Source organism: Artemia franciscana, unplaced genomic scaffold, assembly GCF_032884065.1.
Source record: "Artemia franciscana unplaced genomic scaffold, ASM3288406v1 PGA_scaffold_55, whole genome shotgun sequence".
NCBI lineage: Eukaryota > Metazoa > Arthropoda > Branchiopoda > Anostraca > Artemiidae > Artemia > Artemia franciscana.
Window position 1 is genome coordinate 1,035,120 of NW_027062695.1, and position 23,821 is coordinate 1,058,940.

Sequence of the window (23,821 nt, forward strand, 5' to 3'; positions counted from 1 at the left end):
ACAGAGGAACAGTTTAAGTAAGAATTCTCAAAATACTTGCTATAATCCTGTTTTTCTCTCCATTCTTTGCCCTCAGCCCTGAACTACAGTCCCTTCAAATTACTGCTACAATCCTGATTTAAAAAAAAAAAAAAAAAAAATTTAAACAATAAAAAATACATAAATAAACTTTAGCAAATACAACAGTATATCAACCAAAAATATTAAAATAAAAATATATAGTTCTGACAGTGTGTCTATTAAAAATAATAAAGGCTCGGAGAACTGGTTTCAGTAATTGGAGAAGAAAAGAACCTTAATTAAGAAAATTGACCTAGACCAGAAACTCATTTAATTGCGCCGGTGAATTCCGGCAAAAGAAATACATTACATTTACTGCGTATTTTATTTGCTATAATCCAGCTTTTTTTCCATTCTTTGCCCTCAGTCCTGAACTACAGTCCCTTCATAGTTACTACAACAATCCTGATTAAAAAACCTAACAGTTCGAGAGACAAAGCTTGTTCATGGTAACACACAAATTATAAAAATTTTAAATTAATAAAAAATATATAAATAAACTTTAACAAATACAAAAGTATATCCACCATAAATATAAAAATAAAAATATATAGTTCTGACAGAGTATCTATTAAAAATAATAAAGACTCGGAGAACTGGTTTCAGTAATTGGAGAAGAAAAGAACCTTAATTAAGAAAATTGACTTAGACCAGAAACTCATTTAATTGCGCCGGTAAATTCCGGCAAAAGAAATACATTTACTGCGTATTTTATTAGCTATAATCCAGCTTTTTTTCCATTCTTTGCCCTCAGCCCTGAACTACAGTCCCTTCATAGTTACTACAACAATCCTGATTAAAAAACCTAACAGTTCGAGAGACAAAGCTTGTTCATGGTAACACACAAATTATAAAAATTTTAAATTAATAAAAAATATATAAATAAACTTTAACAAATACAAAAGTATATCCACCATAAATATAAAATAAAAATATATAGTTCTGACAGAGTATCTATTAAAAATAATAAAGGCTCGGAGAACTGGTTTCAGTAATTGGAGAAGAAAAGAACATTAATTAAGAAAATTGACCTAGACCAGAAACTCGCTTAATTGCGCCGGTAAATTCCGTCAAAAGAAACACATTTACTGCGTATGTTATCGGCGCTGACTCGTTTACGTTTGGTAGGAAAGATAATTTAATCAGTCTAATAAAAGGGGGAAACCTAAGGCGGACAAACGTATATACTAATATCTGGTGGAAGGTGATTCGGAAAGATTATAAACAATATGGACGTACTTTAAAAACTAGAATTCTATAGGGGCAGGAAAAGTATGAAGTCTGTTATAAAAGCCATGTTGACAAAGGCGGGAACAGAATGTGCTACTGAACAACACAAAATTATAAATAGGACTAGTACAAGGCCGTGATGAGGGGGGAGTTAGGGGGTTTCACCCCCACCTCCCAGCCCAGAATGCTCATTTGACTCGTGAGAACGTAATAAGAATACATAAGACCACATTTTTGGTGCGTTTTTTTTTATTTTGTAAACATCCCTCCCCCCCAAAAAAAACCTAGATACTGCCCTGGACCATTATTAATTTTTCTCTTTTTATTTCGCTCTTGGTTTTCTATTTTTGGTCATACAACCCCGTCTAAAGGAATGTTCAATTGCAACTTAGTCTTATGTTAACCTATTCCGTTTTACGTCTCGTTTTGTTTACTGGCAGCAACACATTATACGTAATATTTTCCAAAAAAAAAGTTATTTATGACGGATTGTCTGAGATATAAACAGAAACCTTTCCGAAAGTTTACTTGATTGCTTAAATATTTTGTCACACCTCTAGCAGAATGGGACGCAACTTTTTTTAGAATACACCATCCTGGATAACAGAGAACAAGACGTCATTATTTTTATTCACAATTATTGCGTCATTCTAGATTATCTTTTTTTTTTGTCGGTAAAATAATAATAATGATAATAATAATAATAAAAAAAAAATTGTTCTTTCCAAATGACATCCCTGTTACACAGGCAAACCTTATCCAAATTAATAAAAATTACTAATCAACATAGTGGAGTTGATAAGCAGATTGATCCCCTATTGGGTATCAGCCAATACAAGTCAGTTTTTTCATGAGAACCATGAGGAATCTATTCCAAAATTAAGTTTTCTTTAAAAGTATATCTACGGCCCTCCTAGTTAAATTAAAGATAGCAGTCTTGAAAGATATCAATGATGTTTTAATGTATCTCCCCTGTCAGTTGTTCGTTTTTTCGAAGTTTTAATTGAATGTCCATTAAAAGCAGAATCGATGACTGTCGAACCTCTTTTTGATTCAGCACAATTCGATAAGATTCTATCGATGTAACTTGTATAAATACAACATGCGGTGGATTTAGAATTTGGAATTAGAATTTAAAACGAGATTTAGAATTATGTCAGGAGTAGGACTACCAGCTCTAAGTAGATTACTTAAGTTACCAAGATTATACCAAGCAGACACGTTCATTGGGAGGGGGCATGGGTAGGAATTGCTCCCCCCGGGGGAGAACAACTATCTTTGTAATGTGCTAATTCATTTTTCTTTTATTTCTTATCATTTTTTTTCTTTGTAGGAGAGAACCCATCGTTATAGCAAACCAATTCTAATGAGCAAAAATGTATTTTTTTCTAAACACGTGACAGAACTAAAAGTTAACTAAAAGTGAAGTTCTATTTACATAAGTAACTCATTTACGGCATTAATGGCGATGGTTCGTAGCACACATCTCTAGGGACAGTTTAAATAATTCGGTGATACGAATAAATTTATGTAAGAGTACAAACCTCCTGCTTCCAATTATTCTGAAGTCACGGGATCTAAATGTAATTGCAAAGATAAAAAAAATTGCCAATGACAGATTGGTCTAAAAACATAATTTCGCAGTATTAAACTTACAGCCCATTGGCATCATTAGTACGCTGTTAATGGGGAATTGGGATTGCATTTTTTTATCACAAATAATTTCTAACGAAAAAAGGTAGATAATTCAGGCCAGTGAAAGTAAAAAGAGGACTATGCAAATACTTCGGACAAGACCTACGCTCAACTATCTTCAATGCAAAAAAAAAAGAGTAAAAAATAGATAAAAGTCTACAGGACAAAATAAAATAAGACAGACGTTAAAAACAAACACTAAATATCGGACGCTCTTTCCACGTAAAGGTGGTGGCAAAAAATAAAAAAAAAATCAGACATTCAATGACATTTCAAAAATAGAAAATCATTTTATGTAAAATCTTTTAAACAGTAATCGTTTACTAAGTGTGATATCAGGGTTGCTCCTAGAGTTGTTAGCGCCCAGGGCAAAATTAATTACAGTATCCCCTTCACGACTCAAATATAAGTAAAAAAGCCCAATCAAAGTGAAAATTCGGATCAAAGTGGGCAGCCCGCAGCGCCCGGGGTAGCTGACCCGGTTCCCCTCCCTCTCCTTTTGATGGGCTCTGTATGGTATGGCAGACATCGTGATGGTTGCTATTAATATTTATTTGCCTTGTGGAGTTTTTATTTGCATTTTTTTCCTCATTACTTCCATTTTTGTACAGAGGACACACTGAGTGGAGAATTCAACCGAAATATTTGCGTAACATTCTTCTTTTTCAGCACAGGAATTATCCTTGTTTTTTCTCTTTGTTAATCATTACATTTTTTGTTTATTTGTTTTGTTCTATTTTCTCTTCGAGAAAGTATCATTTTAAAATGTCTTACTTTTATTATAAACGTCCTGCTTTCAACAGACTCTTCTTTCCCTTCTTTCCAGTGAAGAAAAGTAATTTTTGAATTAAGATTCACATCATTTTTGTAAAAACAATTACCCAATTATGTGGCGGTTATCTCAAAGAAACAGACGTTTATGAGAGAAGAAAAAAGGATTGTGAAATAAAAAAATCATAAACTTACGTCCATTCATCCAAGTCTAGAGATCTAACTCTGGATATATGCGATCCAAGTTTTCGATGAATTCCAGAACATTCTATGCAAACTAAAATTCCCAAGTTGAGGCTTGCCCAATCGGGACCTGCAATTAGGCAAAACACTAGTGAAATTGTACGGTAAAATTGGCATTCATGCTTGAGAAGAATGAAAGCAAGGTAAGAAAAAAAGTATAGCAATGGACAGGCAGATAAATTAAGATATTTATCTAAGTTAGTATAACACTCTGAAAAAAAAATCGGGGCTCAATGCCTTGGGCCCCTGAATTTAGCTGACAGGAAAACCGGCATCACCTTCAATGAACTGGGAACTTTAAACGAAAGGCTCAATTTGTCGTCAATGGTTTTAAGTTAGTCGCGGCAAGAAAAAATCCAGGTGAGTCCAAAATTTGAACTGATGATGTACAACATCAAAAATTGTCAAGACTATTAATGACAAATTCATGATGACAATTATATGATGAAGTCCCCCTACTATGGGGCCTCTGCATATAGGTGATTACCATTTTTGAAGCGCAGAAGACGTCAGCTTTGGAATAAACAAGAGTCAAGTACAATATTCATGTTAATACATTTTTACTCAGCGGTATAAATGGTAACAGTCTGTTCCAGTTCCTACTCGTACATTCGAAAATATTTGTACTATCATCTCTGTGTTTAAGAATTGTACAATGTTCCTTGGCTATAGTATGGAACACAAGATACAAGAAAAAAGAGACAAGGTTAGGTTTTCCATTAAGTGATTTTTCTTTCATAATTTTGGTATTTGCTGTTTGTCCTGATGCCAACTCTGCTACTTGACCATCAAATATTATATATATATATATATATATATATATATATATATATATATATATATATATATATATATATATATATATATATATATATGCATGGACGTGAGTGTGAGAACTCTCAAACTCATCAACATCTATTTTCGCTCTTCACATTTAGTTTATAAGTAACATTTAAGACCTCACTAACTGATTTCCCCTTTTCTCTTTACTAGCGAAAAAAGGTAGTAATTTTAACTAGAAAAGAAACAGCGGTTAAAAAACGGAAATGAGTAATAGTTTCGTCACACTGTGTAAAAAAAGAAGTCATTCCCTAGCTGATTTGTTAAGAGAAAAAGCATCAAAGTAGTTTATTATTAAACCGAGACAGCAGACATTAATTTCCCTTGAAGTAGCAGGGAAATTAAGGGGAGGATTTATTGAAAAATGTGTAAAAAGTAACTTCTCTTGGATTTTTTTTTTTTCAAAAATAGCAACTTTAGAATGTTCTACATACTCTTTACTTTTTATATTTGGTAATTCATGTATTATTTTTCTTTTAAAGACCTCTGGCGACTTAAATAAAAAGCACTAATTTCAGTGCCTGTTGCGGTCCTCCATAAATCATTTGAAACGTTCAAGAAAATCCGTTCAATTCTTCTTCATATGTTCATTTTACTTCAGATATTGCGAATTTGTACTTTATCTTGGCATAGGAACAGTGACAGCATAATTGTCCATAAATTTTGATGTCCCAGATGTAACAGTGAAAAAACCAAGCTCCATGGAAAGTTTTTAGTCTCAGCAATTCCCGATTTTCACCAAATCATTATTAGTTGATGTTCATTATATAGTTATATAGTTATAATAGTATATAATATTATATAGTTAAATATTATATATATAGTTATAGTTATTAGTCAATGTTCATAATTATAGTTGATGTTCATTATATAGTTATAATATTATATAGTTAAATATTATATATATAGTTAAAGTTATTAGTTGATGTTCATAATTATACTTGGTGTTCATTATATAGTTATAATATTATATAATATTATAGTTAAATATTATATATATAGTTATAGTTATTAGTTAATGTTCATAGTTATAGCTGATGTTCATTATATAGTTATATAGTTATATATTATATAGTATTATATAGTCAATGTTCATTAATTAATATCTAGTTTTATGTTGACGTTTGGTTTCGTTTTGGTTCCTTTTTTTCAATTAATCCACGAATGGCATACATTTTGATGGGTATAGGTTATAAATTAATTATTGCTATTACTTCTTTCTGATGATTAGAATAAAAAAAAAACATTTCTTTAAATTTTGTCAAATAAATATATCTGCTTGCGTGTTTTTCCTCCTAAGAAATGAGACATCTTGGAGCTTTGAGACAAGCCTAGAAGCACAAGAAATTGAATTTCTTTGGTCTAATCTGACAGATTCAGTCTCATCGAGTTATATCTGTTTGTGCATAAGATGCTAATTTTCTCTAATCATTTGACTTTTGCTTTTAATTTAAACTTTTCCAGGGAAACTAAAACAAGTAGAGAACATTATAACATAACTGGAACTTTAAAAAACGGTCATTTTCGGCTTGATTAAACAGGAATGGAAGGATTCAAGGAAACAAAAAGGACAACTAGTCCAAAAAAGCCAAAAAAAACAGCGTCCAAAAAAGTTTCTTCTTACCCACAATTGCAAAAACCTAGAGAAATCATCACTATCCTTCAAATAATTTACATCATCTAAAATTAAAACGAATAATGTCAATTTTTCATAATTTGGAGCTGGATTCACTATATATGGCTATTAGTCATTAAAATCCGCCACGCCAAAAAAAGTATACACTGAAACTTTCTTCAGGAAGCAAGTGGCATATCCATTTATCTCAAGCCGGTGAGCTCATGAGAATCAGACTCCATTTGTTAGATTAGAAACTAGCAATCTAACCAACAACAACTCGCTGCAACCCCAAGCTGGCTGAGGACAACACAGCCACACATGCTCCTCCTCCATCCCAATCCATTCAGAGCTTCCCTCTTATAACCTCCCAAGAAGTCACAATTTCCTTTCAATTCTTTCTCATGACCTTTCCCCAACCCACTCAGGGACGACCTAATTTTCATTTGGCCCTAGAAGGATGGCCGAAAAGGCCACTCTTTGGCAATTGTCCTACTTCAACCACAAAACGTCTCCTAGCCATTTCAACTTTTCTCTCAACTCTAGAAAGCAGAATAGAACCGCATTTTTTGTAAAGCTTACGGTTTGAAACAAGGTCAGTAAAAAGGGTACCCAAATTCCTCTGGAAAACCTCTATTAGAGGATTATTAGTGGTCACTTCGAAGTATTTTTTCCGGCTGGAATTTCATAACCTTAAAAACATTACAAAGCATGTATCCAATTCAGTGCTTCAATTTTTGTTTATCAAAAATCAGAAAAAGGCTGCTAAAAATGGGTAGATTCTTCATGTACTCTCCCAAAAACATACCAGTAGCAAAAACCAATCAGAGTTTTTTCTACATGTGGTCCCTGATGCATTTTGAGATCCAAATCCAGTGTTCTTCTCATTGACTTTAATAAGCGGAAATATTATGTCCTATTTTGGCATAATTGTGCTTATTCGGTATACTTGTGCTTATTCGGTATACTTGTGCAATACTTGTATCTATATGTCCTATTTTTGGCATATATGCGACCTTGCACGTGGCCAGAACAGCATTAAATTTCTTTTTTTTTGTAATTCATTCGTGGATACACACAACAAATAAATCAAAAGTCTAGTTAAAAAAGAAAAACTGTAACAAAATGTAAAACAAATGTTAAATTCGGTGCACTCAGAAAAGCTTTCAATTAAACACTAGTAAGAGTTTGGCATTTCTGTAAGGCAAGTGGTGAGTTGGCTCCCCTCATATACAGGAGAATTCTGTTCGTCTAAGTTTTAATGTCGCTCTTTTCTTCCATTAAAAGCTAACTTTAAAAAAAAACTTATATGGTTCAAGGTCTTACTTTTGGGCTATTTGAGCCTGACTCTTTTTTTAAAATGCAATATAGAAAGGACGAAAAGTTTCCTGGATTTTATTAACCAATATTTTTTTGGAGTCTGTAACGCCCTGAGCATATATATTTTCTGGTGGATCATAAGACGTGATGCTGGATCGTGGTATTTCGGAACGATCGTGATGTAGCTCGACAAATTTGTATAAATGTAAGTACTGATCCAGTTCTATGCAGAGATTTGGTGTACCATTTTAATCAGAGCCTTGAATCTGGAGTGTTCCCTAGGTGCTTGAAATGTGATTTGGTTATTCCTTTCAATACAAAGGTCATAAAGAAGATAAAAACAATTACAGTCTCACATATTTATTTCAAGTAATCCCGTACACTTTCGAAAAATTAATTTCAAAAATTCCTAAGGAGGCTTTTTTTTTAGATAAAGTTTGGAAAATATCAAATTCAGGAAAGGAAACTGCCAGAGAGGTCTTTTATTCTTAGAGGATAAAATTTCCTTTATATAACGATCTTTCCCAGCCTTTTGTTTCCAAACTTCAGTGATTTTCAGGAATGAAGTGAACGTTCGCTCGAGGTGCTATTTTTGCACCCCTTTGACGCTGGGCCGCGTTAATAGCCTTTATGTAAGGGCTCCATTTTTTGGAGACCTCTTAAATTAATAATAATAATAATTATTATAATTATTTATATAAGCCAGACTAGGCACTTTTTCAGAGAACAAATGGTTTGGGTCCGTGCCCCCCCCCCGAAATCTAGATGCTTTTATGAATCTTTCAAATTTCTTATTCCTTAGGCACATCTCTTCTATTTTTGTTTCTTTCTCTCGAAATAATTTGGTTCTCAAAGAAATGCGTCCTCTAAGCATATTTTAGTGTTTTTGACAGTTAGTCAGCGATTATTTCGATTCAGGTCTAAAGATGATGAAAAATTTTCTAGATATTATGAAAAATTTTGATTCTCTTCATTCTTGGATTTTGTTGGTAAACTCGAGAAGATGGAAATCGATTTTAAAACTCTGACTTTTCAGATACATTCTTTTAATAAGAGATAGTTGTGCAATGCGGTGCGCCACAGGGATCTGTAATAGGTCATATATTATGTATATAAAGAATCCAAATGGATGTTTAAATCAATCGTCGACGATACAATGCTATAAAAGTCGATTGCTAACAATACTTTCAAGCTTTACTGACGAGATTCAGTTTTTAGGGGTCGTTAGGACATGCGATTTGAAGAAAGAAATAGAGCAAGGGGTTCCAATTATCAACAGATTGATGTGAAAAAACGTATTAATAAAAAAATACGACCTATGTTTTTTAGCTGTAATGCAAACTATCATTCCTGGATTAAAATATTGAGTTGCAGAGTGGACGCATTAAAACTATTTCTACAAAATATCTTAGTGTAATAACAGATATACGCCTTAGTTTTACAGATGATATTGAACTTACTAGTATTAAAATAAAAAAAAATGGTGGAATTCTACAGAAATCGGGAAATTTTGGCCCAAAGAATCAGGATGTTGTATTTTTTTTTAAGCTTATCAATGTGCCAGCTTGGTTATCGACGTTCACTGGCCATTTACAACCGTTTGTAAATGACCTGTATTTTAAAACATGTTCCGCGCCTTCAGATTGTTTCTTGTCCTGCTTTGTTTAGTGTTGTTTTTTGTTATAATTGTTCTTTTTCTGTGTTAAACCGTTAAATAATATTTAATAGGATTATTTTGTTGCATTGTGTTCATGTGTATGTGTTGTTGTTTTTTTATATAAGATAGGCTAGGTGGATAATCAAGAGATGTTATGTTTAGATATTTATTTATAAGATATAAGTCATAATATGAATTTTCAGCACAAGTCCTTAGGACTTTCTTTTTGCTGCAATAATTTATTAGTGTTGCCATTTTTATTTATGTTAATATTTTGGATAAAAATAAAACCTACCTACCTACCTACCTTTAAAAATTATGTTATTGTGGTCCTTCTTCAGCGCTGAATTGAGCCTTTTTGGCATGAATACTTATTCAGCTTCAAATGTATGTTATAATTTTGAAAACAAAATTATTTCATCTGTGTTTGAAACTCGAAAAAACTATTTTTCTCGTTCAATACCGTAACCCTAAGGCAAAGAAAAAATACGGACATATTTCTAGGTTTACCTAATACTAAGTAATTTTAGGAACATTAATAAAGTTTCCTGGTAATATTTCAAAATCATTTCACAAAAGGAAGAAAAAACATCTCATTATAAAAGCTAATATTCCTTTATACAATGTTCCCTCTTTGATCCCTTATATTTCCCATATCGAATGATTTATGATGGCCTCGAGAAACTCTTAGAAATGACTTGCCCGCTTTCCTTTACGTTTCTCATCACAAATAGTTCCTTTTCATAACTTAAAACGCTGATTTTACTGATATCAAGGAATATATCCTCGTAACTAAAATTAACGGCTTAAAAACGAAACTAATATATTTTTTTCAATCTGAAGATGTTAATAAAAATGGCAGCCGTGCTACCTAAAGTGATTTATAAAATACCCAATTGCAAGAAAAATAAAATGGGAAACAAATAAAAATTCAATCAAATCAATCAAACAAACAATTAATAAAAAATCAAACTGTGACAAATTTAAAACCCGATTTCACCACAAACTTACTCAACTTATACAATATTGTATGCACCAAACATTTATTGCAATACATTATGCTACTATTTAATGGTATGAAAACAAATCAGCAAGAATAAAGCTTTTAGAAATAAAAGCTTTTTTCAAGAGGGTTACAAATCAGCACAATGATTATAGATACAATATAATATTGGAATGACTCTACAAAGATGGTATCATTATGGCTCTTCGGTGGTAGGCGGCAGATAGAGAATTACTTCCTCGAAAACCCTAAACTAGACTTCGGTTCAAACTCGATATCGAATCGACTTTATTTTTCTATACATGGAAATAGTCACCATCCCAGAATCAGCTTTAAATGGTCATTATTTTTCATCTGATAATTTTTTTCTATTGCGTTTTTTTTACTTTTTAGGCCATGGTTCGCTCTTTACTAGGTTGGAGCTAGAGCTGCTAATATGATATTTCTTTATCCGTGGATATTCAAAGGTATTAACCATTGTTTGGGCATTTATGATGTTAACCCTCCCCAATCGAATGGCTGTACACGTAAACGTCTAGAAAAGACATTTATGAATAAGAAGTATATGTTGTTCATAACAAATAAAAACAAGTATTTCCTTCAAAGCACCGTACGAGACAAATTTACGGGAGTGATTTAGCATCTTTATATTTTTCACTATGTCATTCCTCTCTTTTAAACATCCTGGGTATTCATTACAAGTAGATCACAGTAGTTAACTTTCTTCATGGGCGTAATTAAGACATTTAACAAAGGTGAAAAAGCAAAACATGCCTGAACTTGCTTGGTTTCTTCACTCTTATATTCGAGTGGTCTTATTTTTATTCTTTTATTTAGTCTAGGAGGAGAAGGGGCCGTGACCAGGTACACATACACCTTCATTCACCTAAAAGTATTAAATGACAACTAGCAGAAGAGCCCGTCGGGCGACGGGTATAAAAAAAAAAAAAAAAAAAAAAAAAAAAATGAAGCGTTATAGACAGGGCCCCAAAAGATCCAGCACCACCATAGCCTACACTTCAAATCTCACTCTCTATTTGACACACTAATTCACAAACCCAAAACCGAAGTTAAAATATCCGTGTTCCCACATCCCACGCGGTCTACTCAAGTAGTAAAGTTGAATTACCGATTTTTTTTTATTTTTTTTTTAAGGCGTATACGTTTGTGTAGGTTTCCACTAAACTGATTCAAAAAATCAGATTCAAATTTTCACTGTCCTTAGTATTTGAAGCATTAAGTTTGATATATATATATATATATATATATATATATATATATATATATATATATATATATATATATATATATATATATATATATATATATATATCATTATAGATTCAAATCTATATACAAAATACCTCTCTTGTGAGGATATAAAATTTATGATTGAGATGTACTAGCTTGACTTCAGATACCCGTTGAACAATATTAACCAATTGTTTTCAAAGCTGAAGATTAATGATTGACTGCAAGTTACCGAACTGTCAATTAATACAAGTAGATGTCTCTATAGGTACCTTTTCCTCTTTAACTGGCAGAAAGACTTTTTCTTCAAGCAATATTTTAGTAACACCTACAAACGCAATTAATAATTAATCATTCTTCCCCTTTTTTGAAAGTTCCATTACAGAAGAACGGACCAGCTATTGGTCCGTTAAACCTGTTTTCTAAAATTCCAAGAAATTCCCCAAACACAGATCGTCCTTCTTTACCTAAAACGCAGTGCTATAAAATGCCCTAGAATTTTAAACAATTGGAAGAGATTTGCAAGAGAAGGATCATAAAGATGCAAATAGAGAACAATTAACTTCGGAAAAATAATATAAGGAAAATACACCTTAATTATTGGTGAATGAAATATTCAATTCGAAAATTTATAGTGGATAATAAAAACGAAAGTTTACTTTGCAAAGAAGGAAAACTTTGAAAATAAAAAAGGAGAATAATAAATTGTGAAATAAATTCGTAGCTAATCCTTTAAAAATGAAACTTAAAAATGAAAGTTTCGAAATAAAAACAACATTCTGAAACAAATAAAACGAAGAAGATCGTAAAATACAAAAAAAAAAAAATGGAATGTAGGATGTAGCAAAAGGACACCTTCAAAGTTTATAAATGCAATCTGGCACTACAATTAGAAAAACCCGTTTTCTCACGTTGAAACAGGACGTGGTTTAAGTCTTTAGTCTTAAACGTTAAACTGCACGTACAGCATCTATCTCTTTTCAATTAACCACAAGAAATATATTTATAATTAACATCTCACAGTAATTCCCAAAGGAAAACGCAAACATTTTAGAAATAAAGGATATAGAAAAAGACATCTTATTTGATCAATAAAATCCCTGACTGTAATTGGAAAAGCTTGTTTTTCTTTTGCTTAGAAATAGAACTTGGCCAAGTCTCATTACTTCCTCCTAAATGTCAAGCTACACGTACAACACTCATCTCTTTGCAACTAACCCCGACAAGTTTCAATTTATTTAATCCGTAAGTATCCGTAACACCCAGCCAAACCTAACGGAAACAATGACATTACATCATTACCTGAGGTGATAATTTCATCGGAGAAATTTACAATCAGTTAACGGGTTTCGAATAAGTGGATGGCGTATAAGATTTTTTTTTTTTTTTTTTTTTTTTTTTTTTTTAGTCCTGAAGGAAAGCAAGCGTTGCATATAGTTTCAAGCTACACGTACAATACTCATCTCTTTCAAACTAACCTAGACAAGTTTCAATTTATATAATCGGTAGGTATCCGTAACACCCAGCCAAGCCCTAATGGAAGCAATGACATTATGTTATTACCTGAGGTGATAATTTCTTCGGAGAAATTTACAATCAGTCAGCTGGTTTCGAATAAGCAGATGGGTATAGGATTTTTTTTTTTATTCCTGAAGGAAAGCAAGCGTTTCATATAGTTTAAAGAGAATATATACGGTCGGTGGCCTTTATTAAAAGACGAAGAATTGTGTACACTGTGTGCCTGTTTTTTCTCACAGTTGTGGGATAAAGTTAAACCTTCAGGTCGTTTTTGGGGAGAGGAAGGGAGTAAGAGACTTATAATTATGCTTGTTTTTTGGAAGAAGGCAAATATTTTTCACGGTCTTCACAAAAGAGCATAAGCGGATGACATAGTTTTACTCTAAAAAAATATTTTTTTAATACATGTCGTCCAACAAAACCTTTAACTAGAACATTTAAAATTAAACTCTCGCCTTATCTCCCAACGGACATCATAACCAAATTCAGTATTTTGCAATAAAGCAACATTCAGAGCTAGTAGTCTATTACCCTAGTCCTAGAAAAAAGAAATAGTACTAGAGAATACTCACTAGGGGCGTCACAGTCGGCGCAATTGAGATTGCCAGGTACATTTTTTATGCTCTGAATCTGAGCTGGGTCAACAATAGGGTTCACTCTGCCCTTTGACTTGGAGCTTTCATTGCCCTGTAATTAAATCAGTAAATTTCAAATATCATAGCTTTATTCTAAATTTGAAATAGCTTGTTTAAATTCAACTACTGCGATTCCTCTAAAGTTACTTAAATACACTAAAACTGATCCCAATAACAGGACAAACCTTTCTCTTTACATTTGTATTTTTAAATTTACACATATGGCAACGCTGTCATTATTTGAGTGGCACTCTATAAGCCAGATTACACAACGGTATTAGTTAAATTGGTATAGACTAAACTTTGTTTACGGCGACAAAAATTATTCGGTACACTATTTTGCGTCGAAGTTGTATATTTCAAAACATGCATTTTCCGGATTTTGACCAGAATTCGAGACTGAAGATGTCAAAACTATCGGTTTAATTTAAAAAACATTAACATCAGTTTTTAAGCAATTACACGCAATTTTAACTACCCTTTGGATGACAATTATTGTTCCCAAACAAATTGGCGTCTAACGCTATTTTTTGTAAACTGCTATTCCACCGAAAATTCATAACCATGCCTTCGTCATTTCTGATGCTCCTTTGTCAAATAAGTTAAAAATAATAAGTTCTTCAAAGAAAAATAAAGAGCAAGATTAAAACTTAATGCGAGTAGATATATGGTCCTTTAACACGCCAAACTTAAAAACTAGAAATTACCACTAATTTCACGTTTCTAACATTCTTTTTTATGCGTTTCTCTAGAGATCCATTTATATGTACATTAATTTGGCAAGGTATTCCCCCTCCTATAAAACGAAACAAATAGATTGATGTAACTGGCGCGTGTATAAGAGGCTTATGAGGACTTACACCTATGGCATATCTAGGCCATTTATGAAGATATTTCCGAACCTACTTGCCGATACAGGGAAAATGTTATAAAATATCTCGTTCTGAAATAACATCAGAAACAGGTTTTTGATGAGTATATTATATCTGTTTATAAAATCCCCAAGTTTTATACAGTTACATACTACAGAGCAAATCTAATTGAATTAAAATCAAGCAGTTGTGGGCATCAAGCCGTGGCTAATTGTAGAAAAAGCCAAGACCGATAGTCCGATTGAGTGAGAGGCAATTCTGGCATAAGCCCTTATTTGGATTGTATAAAAATGATGTCAGTTCATTTTTTAATAGATAAGTCTATCTATCATCCGCCCATGCGTCATTCCTAGGGCAGAACTAAGGTAGATAGCCATAGAACTAAGGTAGTAATAGAAACTATAGTTGTCCAAGTCTTTGGTTAAATGGAACGGGTAAATTGCCGGAGTAAGTAAGACTATTATTGGACCAATTTTTGTTTCTTAGCTTTTAGAAAGGCAAGCCCGCCTGGAGTCTTTCCGTTGATTTTGAATTAAAATCAAGTAGTTGTGGGCATCAACCCATGGCTAATTGTAGAAAAAACCAAGACAGATAGTCCGATTGAGTGAGAGGCAAATCTGGCATAAGCCCTTATTAGCGTGTCCAATTTTTTTTTTCTTGTCAAATTTAATACCTGACATAGGTTGACAGGTTTAATACCTGTCAAGTACTAAAAATACTGAATTTTACAGTTCAAAGAGTCGCTCGTATAAAAGGCATAAAGAAACCAAACGAACGGCCAATAACAACGGCCGATTTTACCATTAGTCATTTTACTTATTGAGCTCATATTTCGACGCACTTTTTTCTTCCACTTTTTTTAATATTCTCGTGAATACTCAATAGATTAAAATAAATAGCTCAAATAGTTGTACAAAAAAAATATAAGAACAAATTCCTAGCACGATCCAAAGTGATCTCCAACACAAAACAAGATACTTAGCGATAGCATCTGCCCATCATTGTAAGACTATCTATTTTATTGTTTCAAATTATATTTGAAATGGTGGATAAACGCATCTCCTTTATAATCCTATTTTGACCTGGAAAAAAATCCCTTGTCTATGGGGGGCAGGGGGTTTGTAAAATGTGTTTTAAAAATTCAAAAAAAAAATAATCACAGAAAAGGAAAATAGGAATATAGAAGCAAGAAAGTTTCAATGTATATTAAAGCACAAGAGCGAAAATAGAGCGTGATTGCGTTTTCACAGCAAAAGCAACCAACAAGTTACAACAGAGAGAAGCAATCTAAAATTACTAATGGTGAGACTGAATTTGGCTGTTGCATTTCATGTATTTTTATTCAGAGTTAGTGGGCATAATATGGCATCTGACATTTTTTTTTTAATGTTTGATATTGTATTTTTTCATGCCGTTTGTTGTTTAAATACAAAATGAATTGTCCATTTAGTTGTTTTTTTTAATGGGTTAAGAACATGGGCGCAATTTGCTAGGGGATAGGGGGCAGCGGCCAACCAGACCCCAGTCCCCAAGGCTAAAAGTTAGCGTCTTCAAAAACCTTATGAAAAGTAAGATAGGCCTACATAATTCAAGCCACCAGAGAAACGGATCAGTCTTCTTTATTATACTTTTGGCTTTATGGCATTAAATGGCTCATTCTTCATTTTTCACTTGGTCATGTTCACTTAACTTAGACAAGTTGGCTCCAGCTTTACCCACCCCTCCCCCCCAAGGGTTTTAACAAAATTACACCCCTGGTTAAAAATAGTTCATTCGACAATTTATTTCCCTGGCCTTCCATTCTTCAGGTCTTATGTTTATTTTCTTTTATTTTAACAATTTAGTTACAAACACTCCAGTTTCTTGGGAATAAAAATGCAAAAAAAAGTGTCCCATGTGAGACAATCATTCACAAAGAAGGGCTAGATAGAAAAGCTTAGAAAGACTGACTCAATCAAAGTTTTTCTTCTAAGAAAACCCAATGGATCATTAGAAAGTTGGAGAAAGCTTTTCTTCAGTAGAGCAAAGCATAAAAACCTACTATAAAAATAAGTATTGCACCAGAGACAGAGCAAGGGGAATTAAGTAAACTTTCACCTAAGTTGTTTAATTCATCAAAAAGGGACTAAACTGTCGGGTGACGTCGCCAAAGTTAGTAGTTTATTTCCAAATAAGCTGAAAGTTTGGAATGACATCTTTGGTGACAAGAGAAGGAGATTCTTTCTAATAAATAGGATAGTTTGTGAATTGAGTAAACTTAAAGGATTTACTTAATGTAGCTTACGGAACTAAAATAATTGTTTCTCCCTAGAACCAAAGGAGACACAACTCAGTTTAAATAAGTTCTACAGTCAAGTGAATAAATACCAGATTGGACACAAGTAAAGAAAATATGTCACCAAAAATAGGAGAGCATTTGCGATCTGTTAGGGACTGTAAGGGATTTAGAGGGGGTGATAAAACTCAAGAAGTACGTTTTTCAAACGCACATTAAAAAGAAATTCCGTAAGAGAGGTTCTCCAAACCAGTCTGAAAATATTCCCCTGTCGAATGGCAGACCGAATAAATAGAATGAACTTTTATGCCATATAAACAAAACAAAATATTACAGGCATTTTCAGAAACGAACAGGCATTTTCACAAAAACAATATAAACGAAAACGAACAATCAGGCCAACATTTATTTGCTTCAGAAATAAACAGAAACAAATAGGCATTTTCAACTTCCAACGATTCCTTTCTAAAACCATATCGACAATATTTTGTGACTTATATACGACATAATTCAGTGAGTTATCTATGTAAAATGTCGCACGACTTTCAAATAATCCAAAAGGCTAAATACCATTCATTCGACGCCTCTTGCAAAAAAAGAGGCAAGGGAAGAACCAAGAAGAATAAAACGATTGTTAATGCTGACTAACTCCAAAGAGAAAAAAAAGGGTATTTCGGACATTCACTGGTGAATGTCGACATTGACCAATTTCGGACAATCACGGTAACATATATAAATTTGGGATTGAAGAAGCGCCAATAAGTAGAAACAGTGGCTTACCTCAAAATCTAAAATTTAATTGTGTCAAAAAAAATCTAAGTGTCTAAAAATCCAATTTTTACACGATTATTTAGCAGCCGTAACTCTGACAAAAGAGACTACTTTCTTTTTTTAACATCCTATCCACCATTTTTCGTGACTTGTGTGACATAATTCAGCAAGTTATCAATACAAAATGTCACGTAACTTCCCACTACTTCACCAAGCCTAATTACTATTCGTCGGACAGCTTTGCAAAAAAAAAAAATACAAGAAAAAACAATGAAGCGAACACGCGATGGATAGTCTATCTTCCTTAAAAATTCTAGGTTCAAAATGATGAAACATCTAATAAGCTGAAACCTCCAGCTTAAATAGCAATTACTGATCAAGGGGTAAAGACATTTTATAGACCAAGGTACCCTTTTTCAGACAGGCAAAATTTAACTCCTTAATTTCACTGAGCACGTCTTCTACAGTGATACCAAGATTTTGGCTTGTAAAAGTTACAAAATTTCGGACCAAGAACTGATTTTGGTGTCAACCCGGTTTATAAAAAGGTGTCCTTGGTGTCATCTCGATCTTTTTTTCGCATAACGTTACACGTTAAAGAAGCAATGTCAGCAGTGGATGCAACACTGAAACTAAAAAAGGGAATCTTTATGGTCCTCAGCAGAAGTATGTATAAAGGAAAGTCGTTAATATTACTCAAGATTCTTCCAAGATTCACTGATTTTGGTGTCAACCCGGTTTATAAAAAGGTGTCCTTGGTGTCATCTCGATCTTTTTTTCGCATAACGTTACACGTTAAAGAAGCAATGTCAACAGTGGGTAATTTTGTCCGACTTTGGACCTTGCCATCAAGAACACTGCAGTGGATGCAAAACTGAAACTAAAAAAAGGAAACTTTATGGTCCTCAGCAGAAGTATGTATAAAGGAAAGTCGTTAGTATTAATCAAGATCCTTCAAAGATTCACTGATTCTGGTGTCAACCCGGTTTATAAAAAGGTGTCCTTGGTGTCATCTCGATCTTTTTTCGCATAACGTTACACGCTAAAGGAGCAATGTCAGCAGAGGTTAATTTTGTCCGACTTTGGACTCTGGCATCGAGAACACTGCAGTAGATGCAAAACTGAAACTAAAAAAAGGAAACTTTATGGTCCTCAGCAGAAGTATGTATAAAGGAAAGTCGTTAGTATTAATCAAGATCCTTCAAAGATTCACTGATTCTGGTGTCAACCCGGTTTATAAAAAGGTGTCCTTGGTGTTATCTCGATCTTTTTTTCGCATAACGTTACACGCTAAAGAAGCAATGTCAGCAGTGGGTAATTTTGTCCGACTTTGGACTCTGCCATCGAGAACACTGCAGTGGATGCAAAACTGAAACTAAAAAAAGGAAACTTTATGGTCCTCAGCAGAAGTATGTATAAAGGAAAGTCGTTAGTATTAATCAAGATCCTTCAAAGATTCACTGATTCTGGTGTCAACCCGGTTTATAAAAAGGTGTCCTTGGTGTTATCTCGATCTTTTTTCGCATAACGTTACACGCTAAAGAAGCAATGTCAGCAGTGGGTAATTTTGTCCGACTTTGGACTCTGCCATCAAGAACACTGCAGTGGATGCAAAACTGAAACTAAAAAAAGGCAACTTTATGGTCCTCAGCAGAAGTATGTATAAAGGAAAGTCGTTAGTATTAATCAAGATTCTTCTATGGGGATTAGATTACGCTAGTTATTCAAGTAAAGGACTTAGTGCCCACCTTGAATGCTTTATAAGAGGGATTATTAATTTGCCTTCACATTAGCATATAAACTCTTCCACACTGACACACTTAAGCATCACTATCTACTTTGCGTAAAATAGGGGAGAATATTTAGCTTTTACAACGTGCGTTGGAAATAGCCAACAAAAAACGAAGACTTGAAAAAAAACAAAAAAAAACAATACTGGTAAACAACAACTAGATTTTATGCCCAACTAGAAATTTTGTGTAATCTTAAACGCTAGAGTTTGATTATTATGGAAAAATCAAAAACTTTAGTAGTGTAAATTATTTTTGAATATAAACAGAAACTCGCATACAAATCACATCTGCAACAAAGATGCCGTTACGCTTATATTCCATATTGAAGAAAACAAAGTCGCACCAACGCTAAAGGAGTCGGTGGCAGCCTTCAGACGGCATCCAGATTCTTGTAGATTCGTCTCCAGTGCGCTACCACTGACCAGACAATTTCTTTAGAAATTGCAAATTAGTGGCGTTTAGCACAAGCGCTACACAGACACGAGGTAGGCCCTCTGTTGGCATTGCACATTTTATTAGCCAGACTCTTGCAGATTTATTTCTAGTGTACTACAACTCATCAGGTGCATTTTCAAGCAGCAAAAATTTGCAGCATTGTCTTGATTATATGACAGACGACTGGTGCAGTCTTTCTTGGCTTTTTTCAAGTCTTGGGACAAATCTAATGGACTAATCAGCTGAGTTTGTATCTCTCGGCTATTTATAGCAACTTGCCAATCATAAAAATTGACACATCCACAGACCATCTAGTCAGTCTGAGACCGTGCTAAATGCTCTATCAGCTAGGCATAAGTTCATTAATATAGACCATAGGTTTTCCTATATCCATAATAGTGTGTACCACTGTGTGCGTTCGCCCGTTCTTCACTGCTCGAAATTCCCTTTGACGAAGAGGAGAAAAACCTACCAAGCCCAAGAAACGGATTCGCAAACATGAATGAAATAATATAAATTGTTCCCTCTGTTTCTCAACTCTCGATTAATTGTTATCCACAATCTCAGTACCTTTTTCATTTCTTCGGTGTTGGCTATTTTAACAGTGATGCCAATCTCATTGACACCCTTAAACATAAATTTTATTTCGCCAATCAAAAAAACTGAAGCGATAGCTGTTCCGTTAATTCGCTGTCCACATTTAAACCTGTAAAACCTTTTGGAAGTATGATCCCGAGCTTTTTTTGTTTGAAAGAATCAAGCCAAGTTTTTGTCTTAGCTTACGGTCCAACTTTGGCTTTGGTCTTTGGCTCGCAAGTTTTGCTTGTCAAAAACCTCTAAGTATGCAAGTTTTTAATATTAGGTAGAAAACAAAATCAACTTAAGAGCAATCCGTTTTTCAGGCACTAGATTTTCGATTGATACAGTACGTTTCCAATGAAACAATGGATATATGTGCTTAATGCGTCAAAGCTAAAAAAAAAAATTTTCATTGGATATTAGTCCAAGATTGTCGGGGATTAGCAATTATATGCATATTTCTGGGTGGATCCTTTAATTAGCAATGTGCACAGCCGTTTTGCAGTTATAATTCCGACGATTAATCCAGATATGAATCAGAATTCAACTGATCTTCTATCGCATCTTATGTTACTATTTCTGATGTCTTTCCATGTCCATCGTGCCTGATTCATTTTCATGTAGACATTTCATTTTTAAACAATTCTTGATGCTGAAATAAGAATCTAATGATTCTCCTCGTCCCTTGGATTGTAGCCAATTTTACATACGACATGTCACTTCTTTTCGATGGATTGGGATTTCTACTAATAATCTTGTAAGGTCTTCTCGTTTTCAAACCATGTGTAGTATTAAGAATGGGCCAAAACATTAGGTATTCTAAAATTTTTAGTAAACATGCACATTTCCCTCAGCGAGCGTTAACAAAGATATAATCGAGTTTTTTAATCATTCCGTGATATTTTCGTTGCGATTTATACGTTTCTGAGTAAAGGGGCGTAAAGAGGTTTAGGATGGATTACTATCGCTACGAATTTATACTTTGTTTACTACGATAATTTTGGAATTGGAGTATAATTAGTCAGCAATTCGTCTTAGTCCTAACAGTCGTCTTATTTAACTCTTTTGCTAATTTTTTATTTTCTTTTTTTTTGTAGTTTACTGTTTTCTTTCCTATAAGAATAAGATTAAACCAATTCAACCAAATACATACAATTACTACTCCATAAACAAAACCCAGGAAGCCAAATATATAATCAGTGAGCTACTCCTCTGAACGACAGCAGAGAAACAACTGATGTGAGACCAGTTCGGCTTTAGATAAATGACAATTTTACCAAGATTTCTTTTAGCAAAATTACAGCATTATATGTAAATAATATTGGAAAGTTCGTCCGGGTAGCTATGAGGTATCGTGATAATTTTCTTAAATAATTAGTTTTAAAGTCTTTTCAGTCTATGTTTTGTTGCTGTATTTTTTCGCTTGTTTTGTGTATGTCTCCATGGCCCAATTGGGCTTTCGTGTGAATAAATCTATCTATCTATCTACCTATGCGTTTCCATTTCACAGACAAAATAATAAATACACTGAAAGACAAGTAATCTTTTTTCTTTAAATAATATCTTCCTCCTCACTCAGAAACCGATTTCAGGCAGAGTTTCTAATTCGATGTTTAATTTTAAACTCTTAAAAAATTCTCTTTTGTAAAATATCAACGAATATCCCTCCGAATTCTCTAACAGGTAGCTTGAGATGTACCGAAATCTGCCAGAAATTAGGGATTGTGCTATGAAATGTCTCAGCGTACCATATTGTACCAGATCCTCTAAATTGTACCAAAAACTGTAAAATTATGCCTTGTTGGCAACGTTGCTTTAGATGTTTTAGGTTAGTTGTTTCTCTGTTGTTGTTCGGATGAGTAGCCCATTGATTGTATATTCTACGTCCATAGTTCGTGTCATCGATTAGCAGCTGCATATACTCCATTTCATCATTTTCTTTTATTCTCCTTTGTTTTTGGATTTTTCTAATTATTAAGTTGTTTTTATATTTAAAAATCTTTATTTCTCCACCCAAGATGCCTTCTTGCATTTTGCCAAGTGATTCCTACAATTAATCTCCCTTTTCTTCCTACTTTCCATAGACTCGTTTGCTGTTTTTAAGATTTTCTTCTTCGTTTATTAACGGTACAATTTTTCTAGGGTCACTGTACCTTGAAGAATAATTTAATGTAGATAAAAAATTACCAGCTTCTAAGAAATACTAAATTCAAAAGCAGGAGAAATAATTGATAAGCTAGGGAATTCAAATTTATGATAACCACCATTGATCTTTCAGTGAAACGGCGGCAAGACCCAAATTGACATTAAACTGGGTTAATTTACAAGTCAATTTTCTAGAAGTCTAATACGAATATACACCAGGTTTACAAACTAAAATAGAATGTACTAAGAGAAGAATATTAAGGTACAAAAGCATGCATAAATTACACGCTTAATACTGTCAGAATTATACCGGAGAACAAAAATTGGTATATACGATCTATGTATAAAGTCTATATGAATTAAGCATTATAAAGTCTACGTATATGCATAAATTATTAAATCAACCCTGTGAGAAGCATACTGGAGAACAAAGTAAGCATAGTCTTTGTATAAAGTATACCCATAGAGTCTATATAAAGCAAGTATACAAAGTCTTTGCATATGTATAAATTATTAGCTTGATGCTGTGAGAGAAGCTTACCAAAGTAAAAAAGTAGGTATATAGAATATATCTATAAATTCTATACAAAGTTGGTGTATGAAGTCTATGTATGTATATAAAATAACAGCTTAACATTGTGAGAATCTTACTGTGAGAACATTGTGAGACTCGCCCTATATTGAAATTTAAGACCTACGAGGAGAACTAAGAGCAAAATGTTCCAGAATCTCATCCGCTGATACAGAAACATTTCGATGGTCATTCAAAAGTGCCAAGCCATTTGGTCGGCCTTCGTCCATTCGGCTGCAAAGATAAGTTTTTAGCCTTTTCCATTGAAGAAAATGGTCTCCTTGCACATGCTGTCGAAGTGGGAACAACACAGAAAATGCGGAGTAACATAAGGACGTTGGGAAATATGCTTTGCTTACGCTCATCCAGGCTCTGCACTGCCGTCTTTGGAAAAAATAGAGAGCTACTTTCAGCCACTTAGCCCGGCATAGTTGAAGCTCAGGCTTCTAGCTCAGGACTCCAAGCTGTTAGATATGAAGCATATAGATTCTTTTACGACAAAAGATGGCAAAAGTCCGCTGAGGCCTTTCACAATAACTCTG

The 23,821-nt window shown here is 33.5% G+C and overlaps 1 protein-coding gene across 3 annotated transcripts in view; it reads right to left on the reverse strand.

The window, feature by feature from the left end:
• LOC136042010 (arf-GAP with GTPase, ANK repeat and PH domain-containing protein 1-like) overlaps window positions 1-23,821 on the reverse strand; it is a 223,948-nt gene that overhangs the window by 32,339 nt on the left and 167,788 nt on the right. For all 3 annotated transcript variants that reach the window (XM_065726849.1, XM_065726846.1, XM_065726847.1), the window contains 2 exons: window positions 13,776-13,890; window positions 3,952-4,069 (listed from right to left, as the gene is read on the reverse strand). In XM_065726849.1, the coding sequence (XP_065582921.1) occupies window positions 3,952-4,069; window positions 13,776-13,890 (233 nt within the window). The remainder of the gene's footprint in view (window positions 1-3,951; window positions 4,070-13,775; window positions 13,891-23,821) is intronic.